The sequence below is a fragment of the Vigna unguiculata genome, chromosome 10, assembly GCF_037176805.1.
Source record: "Vigna unguiculata cultivar grain cowpea cultivar isolate G323 ecotype 2 chromosome 10, ASM3717680v1, whole genome shotgun sequence".
In the NCBI taxonomy this organism is placed as follows: domain Eukaryota; kingdom Viridiplantae; phylum Streptophyta; class Magnoliopsida; order Fabales; family Fabaceae; genus Vigna; species Vigna unguiculata.
Genome location: NC_140801.1, coordinates 51,597,294 through 51,614,125, shown reverse-complemented (window position 1 = coordinate 51,614,125; position 16,832 = coordinate 51,597,294). Strand labels below are relative to the sequence as shown.

General features: G+C 32.0%; 4 protein-coding genes across 11 annotated transcripts; 3 read left to right on the top strand and 1 right to left on the bottom strand.

Annotated features, from left to right (window-relative positions):
• Window positions 1-1,125: 1,125 nt before the first annotated feature.
• LOC114165658 (uncharacterized) lies at window positions 1,126-5,552 on the bottom strand. 7 transcript variants are annotated; one of them, XR_014985282.1, is made up of 9 exons: window positions 5,528-5,552; window positions 5,381-5,415; window positions 3,864-3,915; window positions 3,669-3,719; window positions 3,372-3,494; window positions 2,334-2,402; window positions 2,066-2,132; window positions 1,750-1,979; window positions 1,126-1,562 (listed from the first exon to the last, which is right to left on the bottom strand). XR_014985282.1 is itself a non-coding variant. In XM_085667959.1 (9 exons), the coding sequence occupies exons 6-9, from the start codon at window positions 2,343-2,345 to the stop codon at window positions 1,529-1,531; spliced, it is 348 nt and encodes a 115-aa protein (XP_085524085.1). In that variant the 5' UTR covers window positions 2,346-2,402; window positions 3,372-3,494; window positions 3,669-3,719; window positions 3,864-3,915; window positions 5,381-5,415; window positions 5,528-5,552; the 3' UTR covers window positions 1,126-1,528. The 7 variants fall into 7 exon arrangements, 1 of the variants encoding a protein (XP_085524085.1); XM_085667959.1 differs by having other exon boundaries at window positions 1,750-1,984; XR_014985278.1 differs by having other exon boundaries at window positions 2,066-2,402.
• A 211-nt stretch (window positions 5,553-5,763) lies between these two features.
• LOC114166185 (uncharacterized) lies at window positions 5,764-7,043 on the top strand. Of its 2 annotated transcripts, none has more exons than XM_028050868.2 (2): window positions 5,764-5,942; window positions 6,540-7,043. In XM_028050868.2, the coding sequence occupies exons 1-2, from the start codon at window positions 5,903-5,905 to the stop codon at window positions 6,791-6,793; spliced, it is 294 nt and encodes a 97-aa protein (XP_027906669.1). In that variant the 5' UTR covers window positions 5,764-5,902; the 3' UTR covers window positions 6,794-7,043. The 2 variants fall into 2 exon arrangements, with proteins under 2 accessions (XP_027906669.1, XP_027906670.1); XM_028050869.2 differs by having other exon boundaries at window positions 5,803-5,942; window positions 6,546-6,944.
• Window positions 7,044-7,193: 150 nt separating this feature from the next.
• LOC114167658 (EPIDERMAL PATTERNING FACTOR-like protein) lies at window positions 7,194-11,092 on the top strand. The gene is made up of 4 exons (XM_028052774.2): window positions 7,194-9,018; window positions 9,108-9,913; window positions 10,202-10,254; window positions 10,344-11,092. Exons 2-4 carry the CDS (start codon window positions 9,832-9,834, stop codon window positions 10,575-10,577), a joined length of 369 nt encoding a protein of 122 aa, XP_027908575.1. The 5' UTR covers window positions 7,194-9,018; window positions 9,108-9,831; the 3' UTR covers window positions 10,578-11,092.
• A 1,967-nt stretch (window positions 11,093-13,059) lies between these two features.
• Window positions 13,060-16,798, top strand: LOC114166020 (coatomer subunit zeta-2-like). Its single transcript, XM_028050673.2, has 6 exons — window positions 13,060-13,260; window positions 14,357-14,516; window positions 15,783-15,930; window positions 16,010-16,087; window positions 16,165-16,249; window positions 16,513-16,798. The coding sequence occupies exons 1-6, from the start codon at window positions 13,249-13,251 to the stop codon at window positions 16,570-16,572; spliced, it is 543 nt and encodes a 180-aa protein (XP_027906474.1). The 5' UTR covers window positions 13,060-13,248; the 3' UTR covers window positions 16,573-16,798.
• The last annotated feature ends 34 nt before the right edge of the window (window positions 16,799-16,832 follow it).

Genomic DNA, 16,832 nt, shown 5'->3' with positions numbered 1-16,832 from the left:
TAATAATAATAATAATTATTATTATTATAATAATAATAATAATAATAATAATATCAATAACAATAATAATAAAAATATTAATAATATTAACTTTACTAAAACTACAAATATTAATAATAATACTATTACTATGATTAATTGAAATAATATACTAATACAAATAGTGCTAATACTAATAATTTATAACAACATATAAAGGGATTTCCCTTTTTGTGTCCACCTTTAAAAATACTAATTTTACCCTTTAAATATAATAATTTATTAAATTTTTAAAAATATTTTTACAAATATTTTATAAAATCAGCTATTTCTGCTTCTTCTCCACTTCTTTATTTATTAATGGTTATTTTTTCATTTGTTTTGATATATTTCATTTTATTTTTAATAAATATAATTTTAAGTTATTTATTAACTTAATAATATTATAATATTATCACCTACTAATATAATTTTATATTTATTTACACAAATACAGTAACATTGTGTTTACACTGGTTAAAAGAGAATTACGTTATGTTATTTTAATAAGTAATATATTTATGGCTGTTTTATTTTTATGAAAAACACTAAACTGTATAGGTAATAAAATATTATAATAAAATTTAACAAAATATTATATTATCACGCTTTATCTATTAAAAGCATAATTTATAATATCTTACATAGTATATATCCAGTACCAGATTCTGTTGTATGATTCCATTTATTAGAAGCCAAAAGTACATATTTTAATAATTAATTTATAAAATTTAAAATATCTCAAAGTTGGACAATAAAAATATAAATATAAAACGTAGTACATTTAAATCATAAAACTGTTTTACTAAACTTTAATACGAAATATTTGAAAAAGAAGACTTTGTTGAAGATTCTTACACTCCATCAAATACTTGATAATGCAATAAGTTGCACCACGTCTTTATCTATGGACATCTCTATCTTCAAAATAAGTTTTTCTACCAATGTTTATCTGTAACTGTAGAAGACTTTTCCTAACACTTAATGGAAAATTCAACTTCACATAATAAGGATAACATGCAGTTGAATTAAATATTCTTATGAGGATAAAATCTCAATAACTAATTTTAATTGTGGTCATTTAAATATTAAATAGTGACATCAAAATAAATATAAAATAATAAATTATTATATATATATATATATATATATATTATTAATATTGAAATAAAAATAAACTATTATCTAAAATAAAAAAGAAAACGGTAACAGCAACAAATACTCCTATCTAAAATATGGCTTCTAGTAAGATAGATGTGAGTATGGTATTCAACTTTGGAACCTCCTCCTCAGCAACAAATACTCCTATCTTTTCTCATGGGACTGCATCAGCAAATTGCAAAACAATGTCATCTACAATAATAACAGGTATGCAACTAAATATCATAGCCTCTACCAATCTTAGGCTCCAACGGGTCCATCCAAGTGGGTCTACGCAAAACACAGCTACTGCATGTCCTTAAAGTACGTGGTTGGATGCTTAGTGGAGACATCAAATAGAGGATTGTCCTTAAAAGTTCTCCCACACTGCTACTCTTGCACCTCTGCAAGATTACATAACATGGCCCGTTTATAGTTAGTCCAAATTACAATAGTTATATGAATCAAAGTCCCTAGTCATTGCATCTTTTATAAGAAAATGTAAATCTGATTTCTTATGCAGCTATGATATAGAAGAAATAAAAGGCTACACACTCGGACATTCTTGTTTAAACTTGTAATAAGGCCTACCTTGCATAATAACCACCTTCAGAGTCATTGCCAACATCATAAAAGTCATCGAAAATACACAAAAATGACCTTGGAGTCTTATTAGGAATTAGGTGGGTGTGGATTTTCTTGGTGAAAAGTATGGAGAAATGGTATTTGAGCCCTCTTTCGGGCATATGTGATTCCTCTGTCCAAAGGTTTGAACCAATGTAGCACGCTTTAGCAGTTAAAGAATCTCCTCTTTCAATCGCCTTCTCTTCCATATACAAATTAATATAAATATATAATAAAAGTGGTATAAATAATGAATGTTGAAAATAATGCACAAAATTTGTACCTCGTAATGAAAACATGCCCCAAAATTTTGAGGAACCACAAAGAAGTGATGTGCCCCCTATGTGAGCCTTCAATAAGGTCAGTTGGAAGAAATAAGCTTTATGGCACTTCTTATCATTTGTGGTCATTGTATACAGGGGTATAAAACCTCTTCTAGATTAAAGTTTCAACAGGGCCAGATAAGAGAAACCGGTGATTAAAGATTTTAGTTGCAAACATATGGTTGAAGCATCTTGGATCTTTTTGCAGAATTTTCTTATTATACTTACTTGGAAGTTCATATACAAAAACCTTCAATCTCACCACGGGATTATCTTCCAATACATCATCAGCACTACCTGCAGTTGGTTTAACCACAACATGCTTATAACCTCACAAATTTAAAAAGTGTATTAGATTTCAATATATCTCTAGAAATATAATTGTTTAATATAATGAATTAAGAAAGTACAAATAAAACTCTGACCGTGTATAATTGCATATATGAAGCAGCATAAATCTAGATACTGAATAAGAGCTTAGTTTATAAGTTTCATTAAACCATTTGGTTTCAAACTATTTTAATCCAATACACATAAAACATGAGAAAATATGACCCAATCAATTGAAAAGCCTCACATTCAACTACCACATATTTCCAGCTTATTTATTCAAAGAAAATAGTTAGTTGCATTTTATGGCCAACCCTTTTATTTTAATCCCATTTCTGGATGAAATCCACTATGGTTTACCATGCTAAATTCTCTCTCCCTATAGCAATTATCTAAGATTTAAATAGACATCGTTAACCTGCTTCACATTTTATTTATTTCTTATTATTGGTGTAGGATATTCATTAAATAGTAAATATTCACAGTTTTGAAATATTCTCATTTAAAACACAGCACTTTTAGTTTCAAGTATACTGCATAATTGCCCATTGATCTTTATTTATACCTCTCTTCTCTTATTTGATCTCCTTCCCAAACCCCAAACCCAAACAAATCCTTCCTTAAGAGTTACACATGCATTGAATTGAGGAAATGTTCTAGCCACATAATCTAAAAAGTAAGCTTTTTGCCACAAATGCAGACAACAATATCCAAGAGGCCTTTCTACTTCAAGTGGTATTTTTTGATTCCAATATATTTTATTGAAGTAAATATTAATAAAAATAAATGTTTAGCACAAATTTTGGCAGCAAGTAGAAGAAAGTTTTCCTGCTCTCTCCAAGCACGAAAAAAAAAATTGAAGCCTTGTCTACCAATTTTACCAAAAGTTTCCATACTACATTTCAAAAACTAAAAAAGTAAGGACCAGTGTTGTACCTCTGAAAAAAATTGTCAGCGAGAATTATTTCCTCTGTCTCCTTGAACTTCTTTCTAACATCCAAATTTAGGTCCTCGAGCTTTGAGCAAGGCTCAAACTCATTTGCAATATCCCTCACCGTACTAATGATAATAAAATAAGCAGTACATTATAAAGATACATAATGGATATTTTAAGTCATACATTACGAAGACAGAATTGATAATATAAATCATATGCAATATCCCTCATCTTCCTGAAAAATGTTTGTGCAAATATAATGACTATTTCACTCTTCACCGAATACAATACAATACCTTTTCTCAGATGGTATAGCTACCCCATTTGTTGCATTAGATGACCCTGTCCTATAATGAGTACTTGAAATATCAGATCCATTAAACAGAAAGAAGAAAAGAAGAACAACCAAGAAGCAACTAAAAAGTTAATAAATTAAATAAATAGAAAGAAAAGTACATTCATCAAATGAAACAATAAATCGTAACATGTACCTTCTATGTGCTATTTTAACAACAAACACCATCTTCCCAGCATTTCAAACGACTGCAGAAAAAGAAAAAATAAGCACACAGATAAATGAAACGCCTTTTCTTGAAGAGACATAAAAAAAGGTTTTCTGCAAAGATCAAACATTTGAAAGCAAAATACATAAAACCCAAACCAAGATATGATATAGCTGTAAAATTGTAAAATGGTAAGGACAGAATTGGGAGACATGAAGCATAGAGAACAACACCATCAAGAAAAACATGTACAAAAATCAAGACAGAAACATAGACATCTTCATTTCAGTCATACTTTTTCTTCAATCCACAACCATACACATTACAAAAAATCTTACCCTTTATTCAATCTACAACCATAGACATCGAAAAAGCAACTAAACACACAATAATGATATTAAAAACAAAAAATAGTAAATATACTTCATGAAAACAAAAGGTTTAGGTTTTTCTTCAAAACAATGAAAAAACAAAAGGTTTAAGCTCTTCTTCAAAACAATGAAAAAAGAAGAAGTAGAAAACAAAAGTAGAAGAAGACCATGAAGGAGGAGAAAGAAAACTCAAGCTACTGACTTTAACCAACTATTAAAACGTACTAATCCAGAGGACACCATCTTCATCACAAAAAACCTCAAAAAAAAATAAACCTTTCATGAAAAAAAGAAGAAGGAACACATAAGAATTAAAAGAAAAATAAATAACACCATAAAAAATAACAGAGAAATCTGAACATAGCTTTCAATAAATACTAACCCACTGCTACAACATATTTAACAGAAAAAAAATTACAGAAACATAACCTTTTATAAAGAAGAAGGACCACAAAAGAAGTAAAAAAAATAGCACAATAAAGAACAACAAACAAATCTCAACAACAAACCACAAATAGACGAAAAAAAGAAAAGAAAAGAAGACCACCAACAATAACATCATCATCCTCAGTCATTCTATTTGTTCAAAAATACTTTCTAAAAAGGAAAACTTGAACCTTTTCTTCAACCCACAATAATAGATGTATCAAGTATAAAAAAATAAATGCAACAACACCATCAACAACAACAAAACATGTTCAAGATTTTGTTAAAAAATACCTTCTAAAAATAAAAACATCAGTGTTTTCTTCAAAACGAAACACATTGCAAAAATTAAATCTTTCACGAAGTAAAAAAAAAAACAGAACAACAACAACAACAAACACAACAACAACAAACAAGATCCTACCGATTGCCTTGCAAAAATTAAATCTTTCACAAAGTAAAAAAAAATAACAGAGTAAGAAGAAGAAAGAAAAAAGATCCTTGAAGAAAAAAGAATAAATTAAGAAATAGAAAAAAAAATTACCTACACCAATCAAAACTTCTGTCAACCTTCAACAAAAATAAATAGAAAAAAAAACTTAAGTTGGTATGAGGAAGAAGGAAGAAGAAGGATTGAAGAAGAAGAAGAAGAAGAAAAAAAACAGAAGAAGAAGAAGAAGGAAAATGAAAGAAGAAAAAAAAAAATACCTCGACGAAGTTGATTGCTTGGGAGAAGAAAAACCCTACCGTCAACATTCAACAACAACAAACTCGAAATTAAAAAAAAAACAAAAACCTAACTTGATATGAAGAAGAAGAAAGAAGAAGGATTGAAGAAGAAGAAAAAAAGCTAACCTCGAATAAGCTGGTTGCTTTGGAGAAGAATGATGCTGCTGACAATGTCAATCAATATTTAAAAAAGACGTTTGAATTGCGAAAACACAACAAAATCAAAAAGACAAAAATACCCTCAATTTTAACCACGTGTCAATAAATTAAAATGTCTATTTCAGTAATTTCCCTACACTAAGAATTTCTTAAATATATATATAGTAGATAGTGTTTAACTAGAGTTTTCAATAATTTCATGCTGTAAAAAGTTTACATGTTTTTTCTATTAGATGAAATTTCAATAGAAAACAAAGCGGAAAAAAAATAAATAAATAAAAGAAGTTGAAGAGAAGAAGAAAGAAACGGCCTCAACTCAACTCAACTCAAGCGTAAACTTCAATGGCGGAAAGGGATCCCAAGCCCAATGACTCGATTTCAGGTTATCATCATTCAAAGCTTTCATCTTTTCATATTTTTTGTTTGAAAATTCTTAGAATTCACGCTGGGCTATCGTGGGCTTTCATCTTTCACCTGTTGCAGTTTCTGATCTTGTGACCTTTTTTTTCAAGAGATTGCCCTTTACTTGATCTTGTTGAAATTGGTTACAATATGGTAATACCCTTTCAATTCTTAAGTTCCTATCTGTTGTGGTCTGTATTGAACAAGCGAAGAGGGGAATGTAAGAAAATGGTTTTCAATTTTCATTTTTGCTTTTACCTATAATTACGAACATTCACATTCTTTTTTTCCTTTTTAAGGATTTGTTTAACGAGAAGTGAAAGTAGAAAATTGACAAAAGAGAAATTCTCTCAGCCCTAATTCATAATATGGTTTCTTCTGCTTGGCCATTGCTGAAATTTCCTTTCTTTCTGGTTGTGGGCTTGTGGGGAAGATTGGGAGGTTATTTGATTTCTTAGGTTGGAATTGTTGGTTAAATGTTTTTGGTGTATGCATATACTAATTCATGATGTGACACTGTTTTTTTCTTCCAAAAAAACATTAAAGATTTAAATTGTTTGTATTTGTTTCTTGGAAGAAAAAGAAGTAAAATCTCCAAACATTTTTGAGAGAGCTAAGGAAGAGTTTGAGGCAGTATTTCATCATGACAAATCGCCTCACCATCACAAAGAAACTCATGGGAGAAGTGACGACATTGATGAGAAAACTCCAAGTGATGAAGTTAAAGGGCCAAATGTGTTTGAACGGGTGAAGGAGGAGATTGAAGCTGTTGCTGAGGCCATTCACCCCAAGAAAGAATCTGAATCTGGCACACCAAAAAGGGATGACTAGGGTGTGCTCTTATTTTATATAACCAAGGAGTTTGAAGACTTTTCTTAGTGTTGTTAACCATCTAAACTACCATGTTTGGCTTGTCCATTTATCTTTCTTTTCTTGTTGTCTCAATTGTGATGTATAAATAGTAAATGATTTGTGTTTTCAACTGATTATATAATCGTTGAGTCCTCTTCTTTTCAGAAAAAAAGAAAGAAATTGTCCCTGGTTTGGTGGTAGATTATCAATGTGAAAGTTTAACTGTAAACTCTGATCTGTAACATCATCTAGTACATCGGCAGGATTTATGATTCACAAAGTATGCCACTCTTTTATTAGGCATTTAACTTTGTACGATCAAAACATTTAGTTGCACATGTCATCTGTATGGAATAAAATTTGGGATTCCATTACACTAATATTGGTGTGTAATTATATTTTAATCCACTAATATATATTCTAATTATATATTTGTTGATCCAGATTTAAGTCTTACCAAAAATGATAAAGCTGATCTTAGTGGTAAGTTAACCAACATTACATTTATGGTACTGGATTCCAGTAGAGTATCAATAATGGAGCAATAGCATATGATGCTCTGAGTTAAGGATAAGTTTATTGGTTGGTGCAAGGAAGTTTGATTTGGTTTGACATGTATGCATTTAAGAATATATATATGATGATGGCCTCTCCACCTTCTAGCTGTTAAAAGTGTGTTTGGAACTATGACTCCAACGCATATATTCATGTTAAGCAATAAAGCAGAAGCTTCTATTAGTAGTATATGAGGAACGCGGGAAATGGTACCAGAAGCAAATTCAGACACTTAGCAGAAAATGTAAATCGTACATTATCTGAGAACATTTTGTACATCCTTTAAGCAGCACAGAGTATGTAAGTAAATACTAATATATTTCATGAAAAATCAAAGCAATCCTTGCATGAACTCGTTCCCACGTCATATAATAAAAGCTAATATCTGACCCAATAGCGCAAGAGCAAAGAATCCCTATAGTTTATACTTTAGGAAAATAGAATTCTATGCAGAGTTTGTCTTAAAACACTTGAAAACCTATTTATTTAGAATGCTGTGCAGCCAATTTCACTTGGGATGATTTAAAATTTCTTACAAATCTTATTCTAATTAGTACAAGAACTAAATGCGTTCGCTTTTTTTCATTTGAAACTTATTTTAAAGTACTAAGAAGATTAATAGAAAAGTTACAACAGAAGAATATACCGTTACTCTTTCATTTCCCAATTAACGTTACTTGAACAGCCAAATATTCATGCAAACGATCTAACTCGTAACGCTTATCTTTTTTCTCCCTCATGTTTCTCCTTAACTCCTTTTCAGCAGCCCTAAACTCTATATTATTATTACTAGGGGTCTTTTCTGTCACTTTCTTAGCAACTGTCTGCAGGTATGTAGGTAGATAGCATCAGCTTCCTTGTCTATATAGCACATCAACATTGAAATATCCTTTTACTCAAATCACTCACCTGCCCCATAACTATAAGTAATAATTCCCAGACAATAGGGTTCACCCACATTACACAAAAATGAATATATATAGGTGTATTTGTTATTGAGTCATGCCTTCCCTTGATTGTCCTTTAACATGATTGATGGATGAACTATTCAGGTCATTTTTACTAACCTTTTTTATAGCATCACCGAGCTTATTTACTGCATATGTCTGAAACACTCGTTATCACACAAACTGCACCGGCTGCAGTCAATTACAACACAATAATGTCAACTTTACATTGCCTAATAAGCTTAACAGAAAAAATGACATAATATAACACTAATACTTAATGGCTACTTTACCTATAACTCACTGAACTCTCTTTGTTTAATTGTGCATGCCTTGTTTGTTCTCTTTCTTCCAGGGTGCTTTTTGTACCATAATAAATTATGTAACTGGCTGCAGTCAATTACAACACAATAATGTCTACTTTACAGTGCCTAATATGCTTAACAGAAAAAAATGACATAATATAACAGTAATACTTAATGGCTACTTCACCTATAACTCACTGAACCCTCTCTGTTTACTTGTGCATGCCTTGTTTGTTCTCTTTCTTCCATGTTGCTTTTTGTACCATAATAAATGATATAACCGGAATATGCTCTTCATTTAATGCGGGAAAATATCCAGCAGGTGAGGTGGGACACCCAAATTCAATGCCAAGTAGTAAAGGAATAGCCCAGATTGGATGTTAATAAGGAGACTTGTGTAGGTTCTCCAACAACCAACCCTTGGAAAGTTGAGAATGTTACCTTATTTAATTCGTTAACTAACTCATTAAATTTCTTTTCCTGCAGAACTGAATGCTTAGAGACTGGTGCTTTTTACCACTTTAAATGACTGGATTTCTGTTGTTGATTTCTTTCTTCCCCATATGGCAATGAAAGCATCAGGAAATGGGAAAGGCTTTGTAAGTAGTGTGTGGTCTACACGTCAAAGTTTTTATTTTTTTTATTTTTAATCTAAAATATAAGAACTTTATAGGGGCCTTGCAGGTGTTTCAGACAATCAGGCCCTAAAAGGGTGCTGTTATTCTGAATTAGTGGACCACCATAAATAGTACTACTAATTTAGATTGATTTGAGAGAGAAAGGTTTGGCTTGTTTTGAAAGGTAAGTTATCCAAGGTTAGATGCAGAAAGACAGTGGAAAAAAGACTAGTCTTTGGACTTCCTAGTGAGTTGTCAAAGGAAGGTGAAAATTGCTGTGGATTTTAACTATGTGACAAGAAAACTGAATCTCTTGCTTGTGAAGCAAAATCTCTTGGCCAATGCATAGGTTTTAAAGTGTAGCCTTAGAATGTTTGGGGGTCCCGGCCTGCTTTTTGGGATTTGAAGCTTGCAAGCTCCTTTGGTACCCTTCATATATTCCAGCAATCATCCCTAGCCACTTGTTATGAATGATTTAAATTCTGCACGTCTCTCACAACATTATCATCAACACAAACATCATCCCAAACATTACCATCAACAACAAACATCATCTGATCACATCCATCATTTGCATTTTTGAAGAAAGAAAAATGATAGGAAGATTATTCTGTTTTCTGCTAGCACTGCAAATAGTGAGTTTGGTTTCTGCAGTAAGGAAGCCATTTCTTCCAGGTTAGTTACACTTACACCGTTCTGAAGATTGACTTCCTTCTATCAGTTGTAATTGCAGGTTTATCATACCTCAACAGTAACTTATAAATTAGCAGTGATATTCCTCCAAAACTTTTAAAACATACTTGTAGTAAGAAAATTGCATTCAAATGGCTTGCCCTCAGAACTTTGAACTCAGTGTACATTTTTAGACTCTTGATCATCTCGTTAAACTGTTGCTGGTATGCTTCTTTCTTTCTTTCTTTCTTTCTTTCTCTCCTATGTTAACTGTTGTCCCTTCCTTTTCAGCCCAAGAAGAGGTTCTACAATCTCCACCACCATATACTACAGAATCAAAAAAGGTGCGTTTATCTCTTCTGTTTGGAACTGGGTGGTATACTTGGTGTACTGATGACCAACACATTGTTGCATTGTGTTTTCTATGTTAAAGGGTTTCATGGACATAGGCACGTCAGAGGCAATGCAGGAAGCATATGGTAGAGGAGTGAGCAAAATAGGGTCAAGTCCACCAAGCTGTGAGCACAAGTGCTATGGTTGTGTTCCATGTGAAGCCATTCAAGTTCCCAGCACCAGCACCAGGCGCAGCCATTTGGGCATCCAGTATGCAAATTATGAGCCTGAGAGCTGGAAGTGCAAGTGTGGTCCCTCCTTCTATAGCCCGTGAACACTGTTCATATATGCTAAATATTGTTGATATAATGTAATGACATGTTATCACCTCTCAAGTTCATACATAATATCCCTTTGTAGTTTGTAGAAATGTCTCCTCGTATTAAAAGAGTTTGGCAAATCAACACTATCTTTACAACCACTGTCAAGCAGATAAATCTCAGGCTGATGCTGAAATATAAAAATGCAAACGCTCTGTATGAATAGATGAATTGATAAGGTTAGTTGGATTTTGACACCTTGAAAACTCAACAAGACAAAAACAGAAACAAAAAGAGAAAAGAAGCAAACAGATTCCATCCAAAAGCATGGTTGCAAGGTCTGACCCATACATTTCCATGGACTGAACCGAGTAATCTTCATTTTAGGAAAAGTTTATAGGGGTTATAGGTTTGCAGTTCCAATCTTTGCACTCTTCAGTCCTCTCTCTATCAATTAGTTATCTCATCACTGACTTACCAGCGTAGGTGCCAGCAGCTTAAACAAAATAAGTTGACCATGAAACATAAATGGAGGTTAAAAGAGATCATGTGATTCAGATTAGGCTTCATATCACAACCATACTCCATTTTTCTGAGTACCCATTTCCTATTTTTTTTTATTGCACTCGAATTTACATAGTACAAAATCACATTGAATTTTTGTTGATATTATTTTAGATAAATATTCACATATTTGATCACATGTATTAATGAACTTAAATTTGATTTTATAATCTTTTGTCTGGGTTTTTCCAGGTCTACTTGGTCAAAGATGATTTCTTCTTGTGATGCTTACATAGATCTAACGAGTTCTGCAACACAATGAAAATTAATTACAGATCAAAATGCGGAAAGATATGGTTGTGCTTCTTCATATCATTCAAAATCAATTTTGTAAATGCAAACACTAAGATATATTTATACTCCAGTTTGCTATGTTGCACAATACAACGATTATTTTTCATTCTTTTTGTCTTGAATTAGTCTAAGTTGTCAAATCATTTTGAAACATTCAGAACTTGATAAAACCACATAATACAGGAAAGTAGTTCCTGATTCATATCATAATAACGTTATGATCACAGTATTCACGCGTAACGATACTTTTCATCTTTTTGGTGAATATTCAATCTATCATTCGTTAAGAATTCTTCTGGTTTGTTCTATTACACAGACTATTTTTGTCTATCAGACAAACTCTATGGAAGCTTAGTAGAACTTTGATTCCATTCTGCTCTGAATACAAATGATAGAATGCAACAGTCTCCAATATGATATAGTTAAGAATTCAATAACATTGCCACCTAAACATGCAACAGAAGGCGTGATAACCAAAAGCTGCACATGAATGATTAAGTGAGTAATAAATTGTGATACCTGCGGAGAGTGATGCTAAGTGTTACATCTATATGTGGTTAACTGTCTGAGGTAGTTCCTTAAACATGTTCCAAATCCAAACAATCAAAGGCAAAATGTAAAGAGCCTTACAGTTCCTGAACAATACGTAACTAAAAGCTGCACTTTTTACGATTCATCTGCTGCTACGATTCGCGTGAAACACACTTCAAAATCCGGTTTCATAAGGGCATCATTATACTGTATTTGTTGTTCATTGCTTCATTTATGTTACAAATGAAGGATCACTAAACCATGGTCCATTTCTTGCTTTAAATAACAAATCAAAATTTTAAATTGTTATTTGGGTTTCAACATATCTTAACTCTATAAATCCACTTTGACAGAGTAAGTGAGATAGAGTTAAAGCCTAAATAAATGACTGGTTCTACTTTAGATGAACTTCATTTTATTTTCTATTAATGTATTGCTGTCACAGCTGAATTTGTTTTTTTATTTTTTCTTTCTCTAAACTGTTTTGAATTTCAGGTTGAAATAATAATGTTGAATGTAATTAACTTTAAGATTCTATGGTTACAGTATTCATCACAGTTCAATACTCTAAATTTTATTATGACCATATTTATCAAATAATTATTTTCAGAAAAATAGGAAATTAAAATTTTGGACATAAGTGGATGAGAATAGTATAATAATAAGATGAAAATAGTTTTAAAATACTGATTTTGATTGAAGTGAATAATATCTCCACATTAAGAAAACCACCAATTCAACCATTCACTTTGAAGATTTGATGCTATTTTTTTTCTCTTTTACTATTAATTTTTATTAAAGTAAATCTCTTTCATAATCCATTTGCCATCCACAGTATTCAAAGTAATGACATAACTTGAAGAAATCAAATTGAACTAATTTAAAGATGCAAAATTTAATGTTCTTTCACTTTAATCCAACTAAAAAGTTGTTATAGTCGAGAAAAAAGAAGAAGAATATTACTAAAAACCACTTATAATTTTTGTGTGTAATTTTTTGAAAGTAGTGACAGAGATAGATATTGTGGAATATTCACGAATTTATATTTTCAGTTTCTGTATGGGGTTTTTGAACCGTGAGTGTTATTTCTGAGACAATTGCTTTTGTCCTTAGCAGAAATTGGAGCATCGATATACTAAAGAGAAATATTTTCCAACAAAAACAAAGGAGACGTATTTTTATTTACCAAATTGTCCCTCTCTCTTAATAAGATTAATTTCTTATTTGCTCCCTCTCTGCTCACAGATCTTCCATTCCAAACTTTGTAGCGCAGTGCAAAATTGTCTTCTCTCTGACATGGCATCTCAAGTAAGCCTCTTTTTCTCTCTGCAAAATCTTCATCTCAGAAATCTCATATTTTGTGCACACAAATCACAATTTTGTATGCATATTTCGCTGAATATGATAGGTTCGCGAAAAACTATAAAATGGGTTGAATTTTGATTTTCTTTTCCCTCGTGATGGATCCGTTGGAGCACGAACTTGTTCCCGTAAATCTAGGGATTGGGTTTCCAAAAAGTTCTTATTTTGCTACTGTTTGTTAGATCGTCAAGTGATCTGGAGTACGAATAATGATATACGTGGGAGTGGGTGCTTTAATTTGAGATGTAGGTTCACTCTCGTTTCAGATCTGTTTGTAACATTTTCCCTCTGAGTGTTTAATTTTTGAACTTTCAGACATAAATGTGTTGATTTGTTTCTGGGTTTGCATCAACTTTTGAAAACATGGTACCTGCTTCTGGTAGAATTGATGATAATTAAGAGAAAGGGATTCAACGATTCATTATTGTTTTTATGTATTCTAAAGTCTGATGATTAGTGAATGTGCTGGAAAGCATATTTGTGCATTACTGTATGAAGTAAACACTATAAATGATACTCTGTTATTCGACTTAGGAGATTTTTCATATATTTTCCAATGTTAAATGTCTTAAGCAGCAGTTTTGCTAACATTGATTTATGCTCTTCTTGGATAAACTTCTCAATAAGTTCTTGAAAAGAAAATAATAAGGCAAAACAATTTCGGTTTTTTCTACAATTTAAAATTAGTTTATGCATAAATTAATTTATAGATGTTCTCTCATTTAAAGTCTTTAAAAGCTGATTTTTACTTATACATAAACTAATTTTAACTAACTGGAAACCTTAATTCATTTCACCTTCTTATTTTCTCCTCATATAAGTACATGTTGAGAAGTTAGTGTGAATAGAGACTTGGTAGGTAATGCCAGATAATGAAAAAAAATTATTGATTTCCGATTTTTATTTTCCCATAAATGGTGATGTCAAAAAAGGAAGCTGTTGCACTCTGCTTGCATTTGCTTTCATTTGGGAGAAGCTTCAGATATTTGTGATAAGCAAAGTGCTCTTTTAATGACTAGATGCTGTATTGTTACATTTGTAGGGTTTGTGTCCTTTGATAAAAAATATTCTTCTTTTGGACTCTGAAGGGAAGCGTGTGGCAGTCAAGTATTACTCAGATGACTGGCCGACAAACAATTCAAAGTTAGCTTTTGAGAAGTTTGTATTTAGTAAGACTGTTAAGACAAATGCTCGTACAGAAGGTAAGCATTACAGTTTGACAACCATATCTATGAAGTCATTTTGTTTTGTATTAGGTGCTAGAGGTGGCCATATCAATCTGATTATGTTTTTTTATGTTATAAAGTTTTTGGTTATTGTTTAATCTATTTTGCTCTTTGGTTTGATCTTTATATACTTCTGTCTGTGGGTATTTCTTCCAGGAATTCTATTAACTTCCATACATAGCTTATATCTTGACATAATTAAAATATGAGTCATAATGTTAAGCCTTGGACTAAATAATAAACCAAAGTATTTTCATGACGTTTTTATATCATAGATTAAATTGTATACTGTCTCACATAGTCATATCAATTGGTGTTTTCACATTATTATACACAAATTCTCTGAATTCTTTTGGAACATTCTTATGATTGTGCTGTGCATTCCTATCGGCTGCACGCCAAGTTCAGAAATTGATTGGGCCATTCTTTTTTTCAATTGTGCCTTCCTCTTTGATAATGCCTAAGTGTAGAATGTTCAGTGGAATACATAACTGACTTGGTTCTCCCCTCGTAATGAAGGGAGGGTTCCCCAAGCATTTGTGTCCTTGTCCATTTGTATTAGAGTTAGTTGCTGGTGTTTCAAAAAGGATTACCTATGGAAGGACTTACCAGAAAGGCCTAGTTGAGCATGGTAGAGCATCAGCTCCTTGGACATTGGCTCTCAATAGCAGTGCTATGATACATACATGAGGTTTTAAGGGATATTTAAGTCTCACATTGAGTGGTATGAGATGCTTAGTGGAGTTCTTAATGTTTTGGTTTTCCCCTCTTAATGACTATAGCTTTTAATGGAGGGATCTCAAAGTGCCTTGGTGTTTATCATTTTTCTTTTAAGAAAATCCTTTTGTGCTTTATAAGTATCAAAAGTTCTGCCATCACCAACCGGACTACTATAATATGTATTATTTTGGTTTGTCCTTATGATTCATGTTAATTGATGAGCAATAAGATTGAAAAGGTTATTAGCTTGTCATTAGTGGGGATAAGTGATATACAGCTGTAGTCTACTGTATTGATCTCAAACATATGATGGGAGCATCCTTAACAACCCTAGGCATATTAGCCTTTCTTTTTTCCCTTGCTAGGAATCAACATGAAATCAATAGTTCAACCGAAGCAGCTATTAGCATAACATATTAATGATATTTATATGTTATTGTTCATGAAAGAGACACACTTCCGCATTTATTATTCTTGTCATGTTTCTATTGAAACTGATTTGTAGTTTACAATTATCTGCAGCTGAGGTAACACTACTTGAGAACAATATCATCATTTACAAATTTGTACAAGACTTGCATTTCTTTGTTACTGGTGGTGATGATGAAAATGAGCTCATTTTAGCATCAGTACTTCAAGGTTTCTTTGATGCAGTCACCCTTCTATTGAGGTATTTTTGGTTGTACTTTATTATCTGGATCTAAAATTTGATGCACCTTACTGATCACGCTGTGTGTGTCTTTATACAGGAGCAATGTTGACAAAAGAGAGGCACTTGAGAACTTGGATCTCATTCTGTTGTGTCTTGATGAGATTGTTGATGGAGGGTATATATTTCTTACCCACAACTTTTATTTCCCCAAAAAGTAGTTTAATTTTTTAATAGTATTGTTTTTCCTTGAAGGATGATACTTGAAACAAATGGAACTCTTATTGCTGAAAAAGTGACCTCTCATAGCTTGGATGCTGATGCCCCATTGTCAGAGCAGGTAATGCAACTCTGTTTTGGCTTGGTTTCTGTTATTAACGTTCGCTTACTTTTGGACTGTACAACCCAAATGCACAACACAAAACTCTGTCATATAGATTGAAGATGGTCATATAGATTGAAGATGGTTAGGTTATTCCCAAAGTTATATTACCTTTGATAGCAATTTTTGTAGAACACATTCTTGCAAAGCAACTTTTAGAATAACAATGGCATGTACTTTACTTGATTATCAATCTAACAGAAATTTTCTGAATATTGCAGACACTAACTCAAGCTTGGGCTACAGCCAGAGAACATTTGACAAGAACCCTTTTAAAATGATGCTTGCATACACAAAAAATGAGCTACTTATTGTTGAATGGCCAATTTTTTGTCTGTTAATGAGAGTTGTTCCATCCTCTAATTTTTGGATTATTGTTCTGGGCACCATACCATTGTTCTGACAAGTGTGTACCTCCTGCATTTTAGTCATTATTTGTCAAATTCAAGACTACAATTCCTCCGCATAGGTTTCAGCGGTTATATATAGTGCCAAAGGTTAAATGAACTCCAATCCCATGAACCTTTTTCATGCTCATTCA

Bases quoted from the DNA above. Each gene is read 5' to 3' on its own strand.
- LOC114166020 (XM_028050673.2), top strand. The intron at 14,517-15,782 runs GTAAGCATTACA...AATTATCTGCAG, and splicing joins GACAAATGCTCGTACAGAAG to CTGAGGTAACACTACTTGAG. The intron at 16,088-16,164 runs GTATATATTTCT...TTTTCCTTGAAG, and splicing joins GATGAGATTGTTGATGGAGG to GATGATACTTGAAACAAATG.
- LOC114166185 (XM_028050868.2), top strand. From the start codon at position 5,903: ATGGCGGAAAGGGATCCCAAGCCCAATGACTCGATTTCAG. The intron at 5,943-6,539 runs GTTATCATCATT...GTTTCTTGGAAG, and splicing joins GCCCAATGACTCGATTTCAG to AAAAAGAAGTAAAATCTCCA.
- LOC114165658 (XM_085667959.1), bottom strand. The intron at 1,985-2,065 runs GTACAAATTTTG...TGTATATGGAAG, and splicing joins GGGCATGTTTTCATTACGAG to AGAAGGCGATTGAAAGAGGA. The intron at 1,563-1,749 runs GTAGGCCTTATT...GTAATCTTGCAG, and splicing joins GAAGGTGGTTATTATGCAAG to AGGTGCAAGAGTAGCAGTGT.
- LOC114167658 (XM_028052774.2), top strand. From the start codon at position 9,832: ATGATAGGAAGATTATTCTGTTTTCTGCTAGCACTGCAAATAGTGAGT. The intron at 9,914-10,201 runs GTTAGTTACACT...CTTCCTTTTCAG, and splicing joins AAGGAAGCCATTTCTTCCAG to CCCAAGAAGAGGTTCTACAA. The intron at 10,255-10,343 runs GTGCGTTTATCT...TCTATGTTAAAG, and splicing joins ATACTACAGAATCAAAAAAG to GGTTTCATGGACATAGGCAC.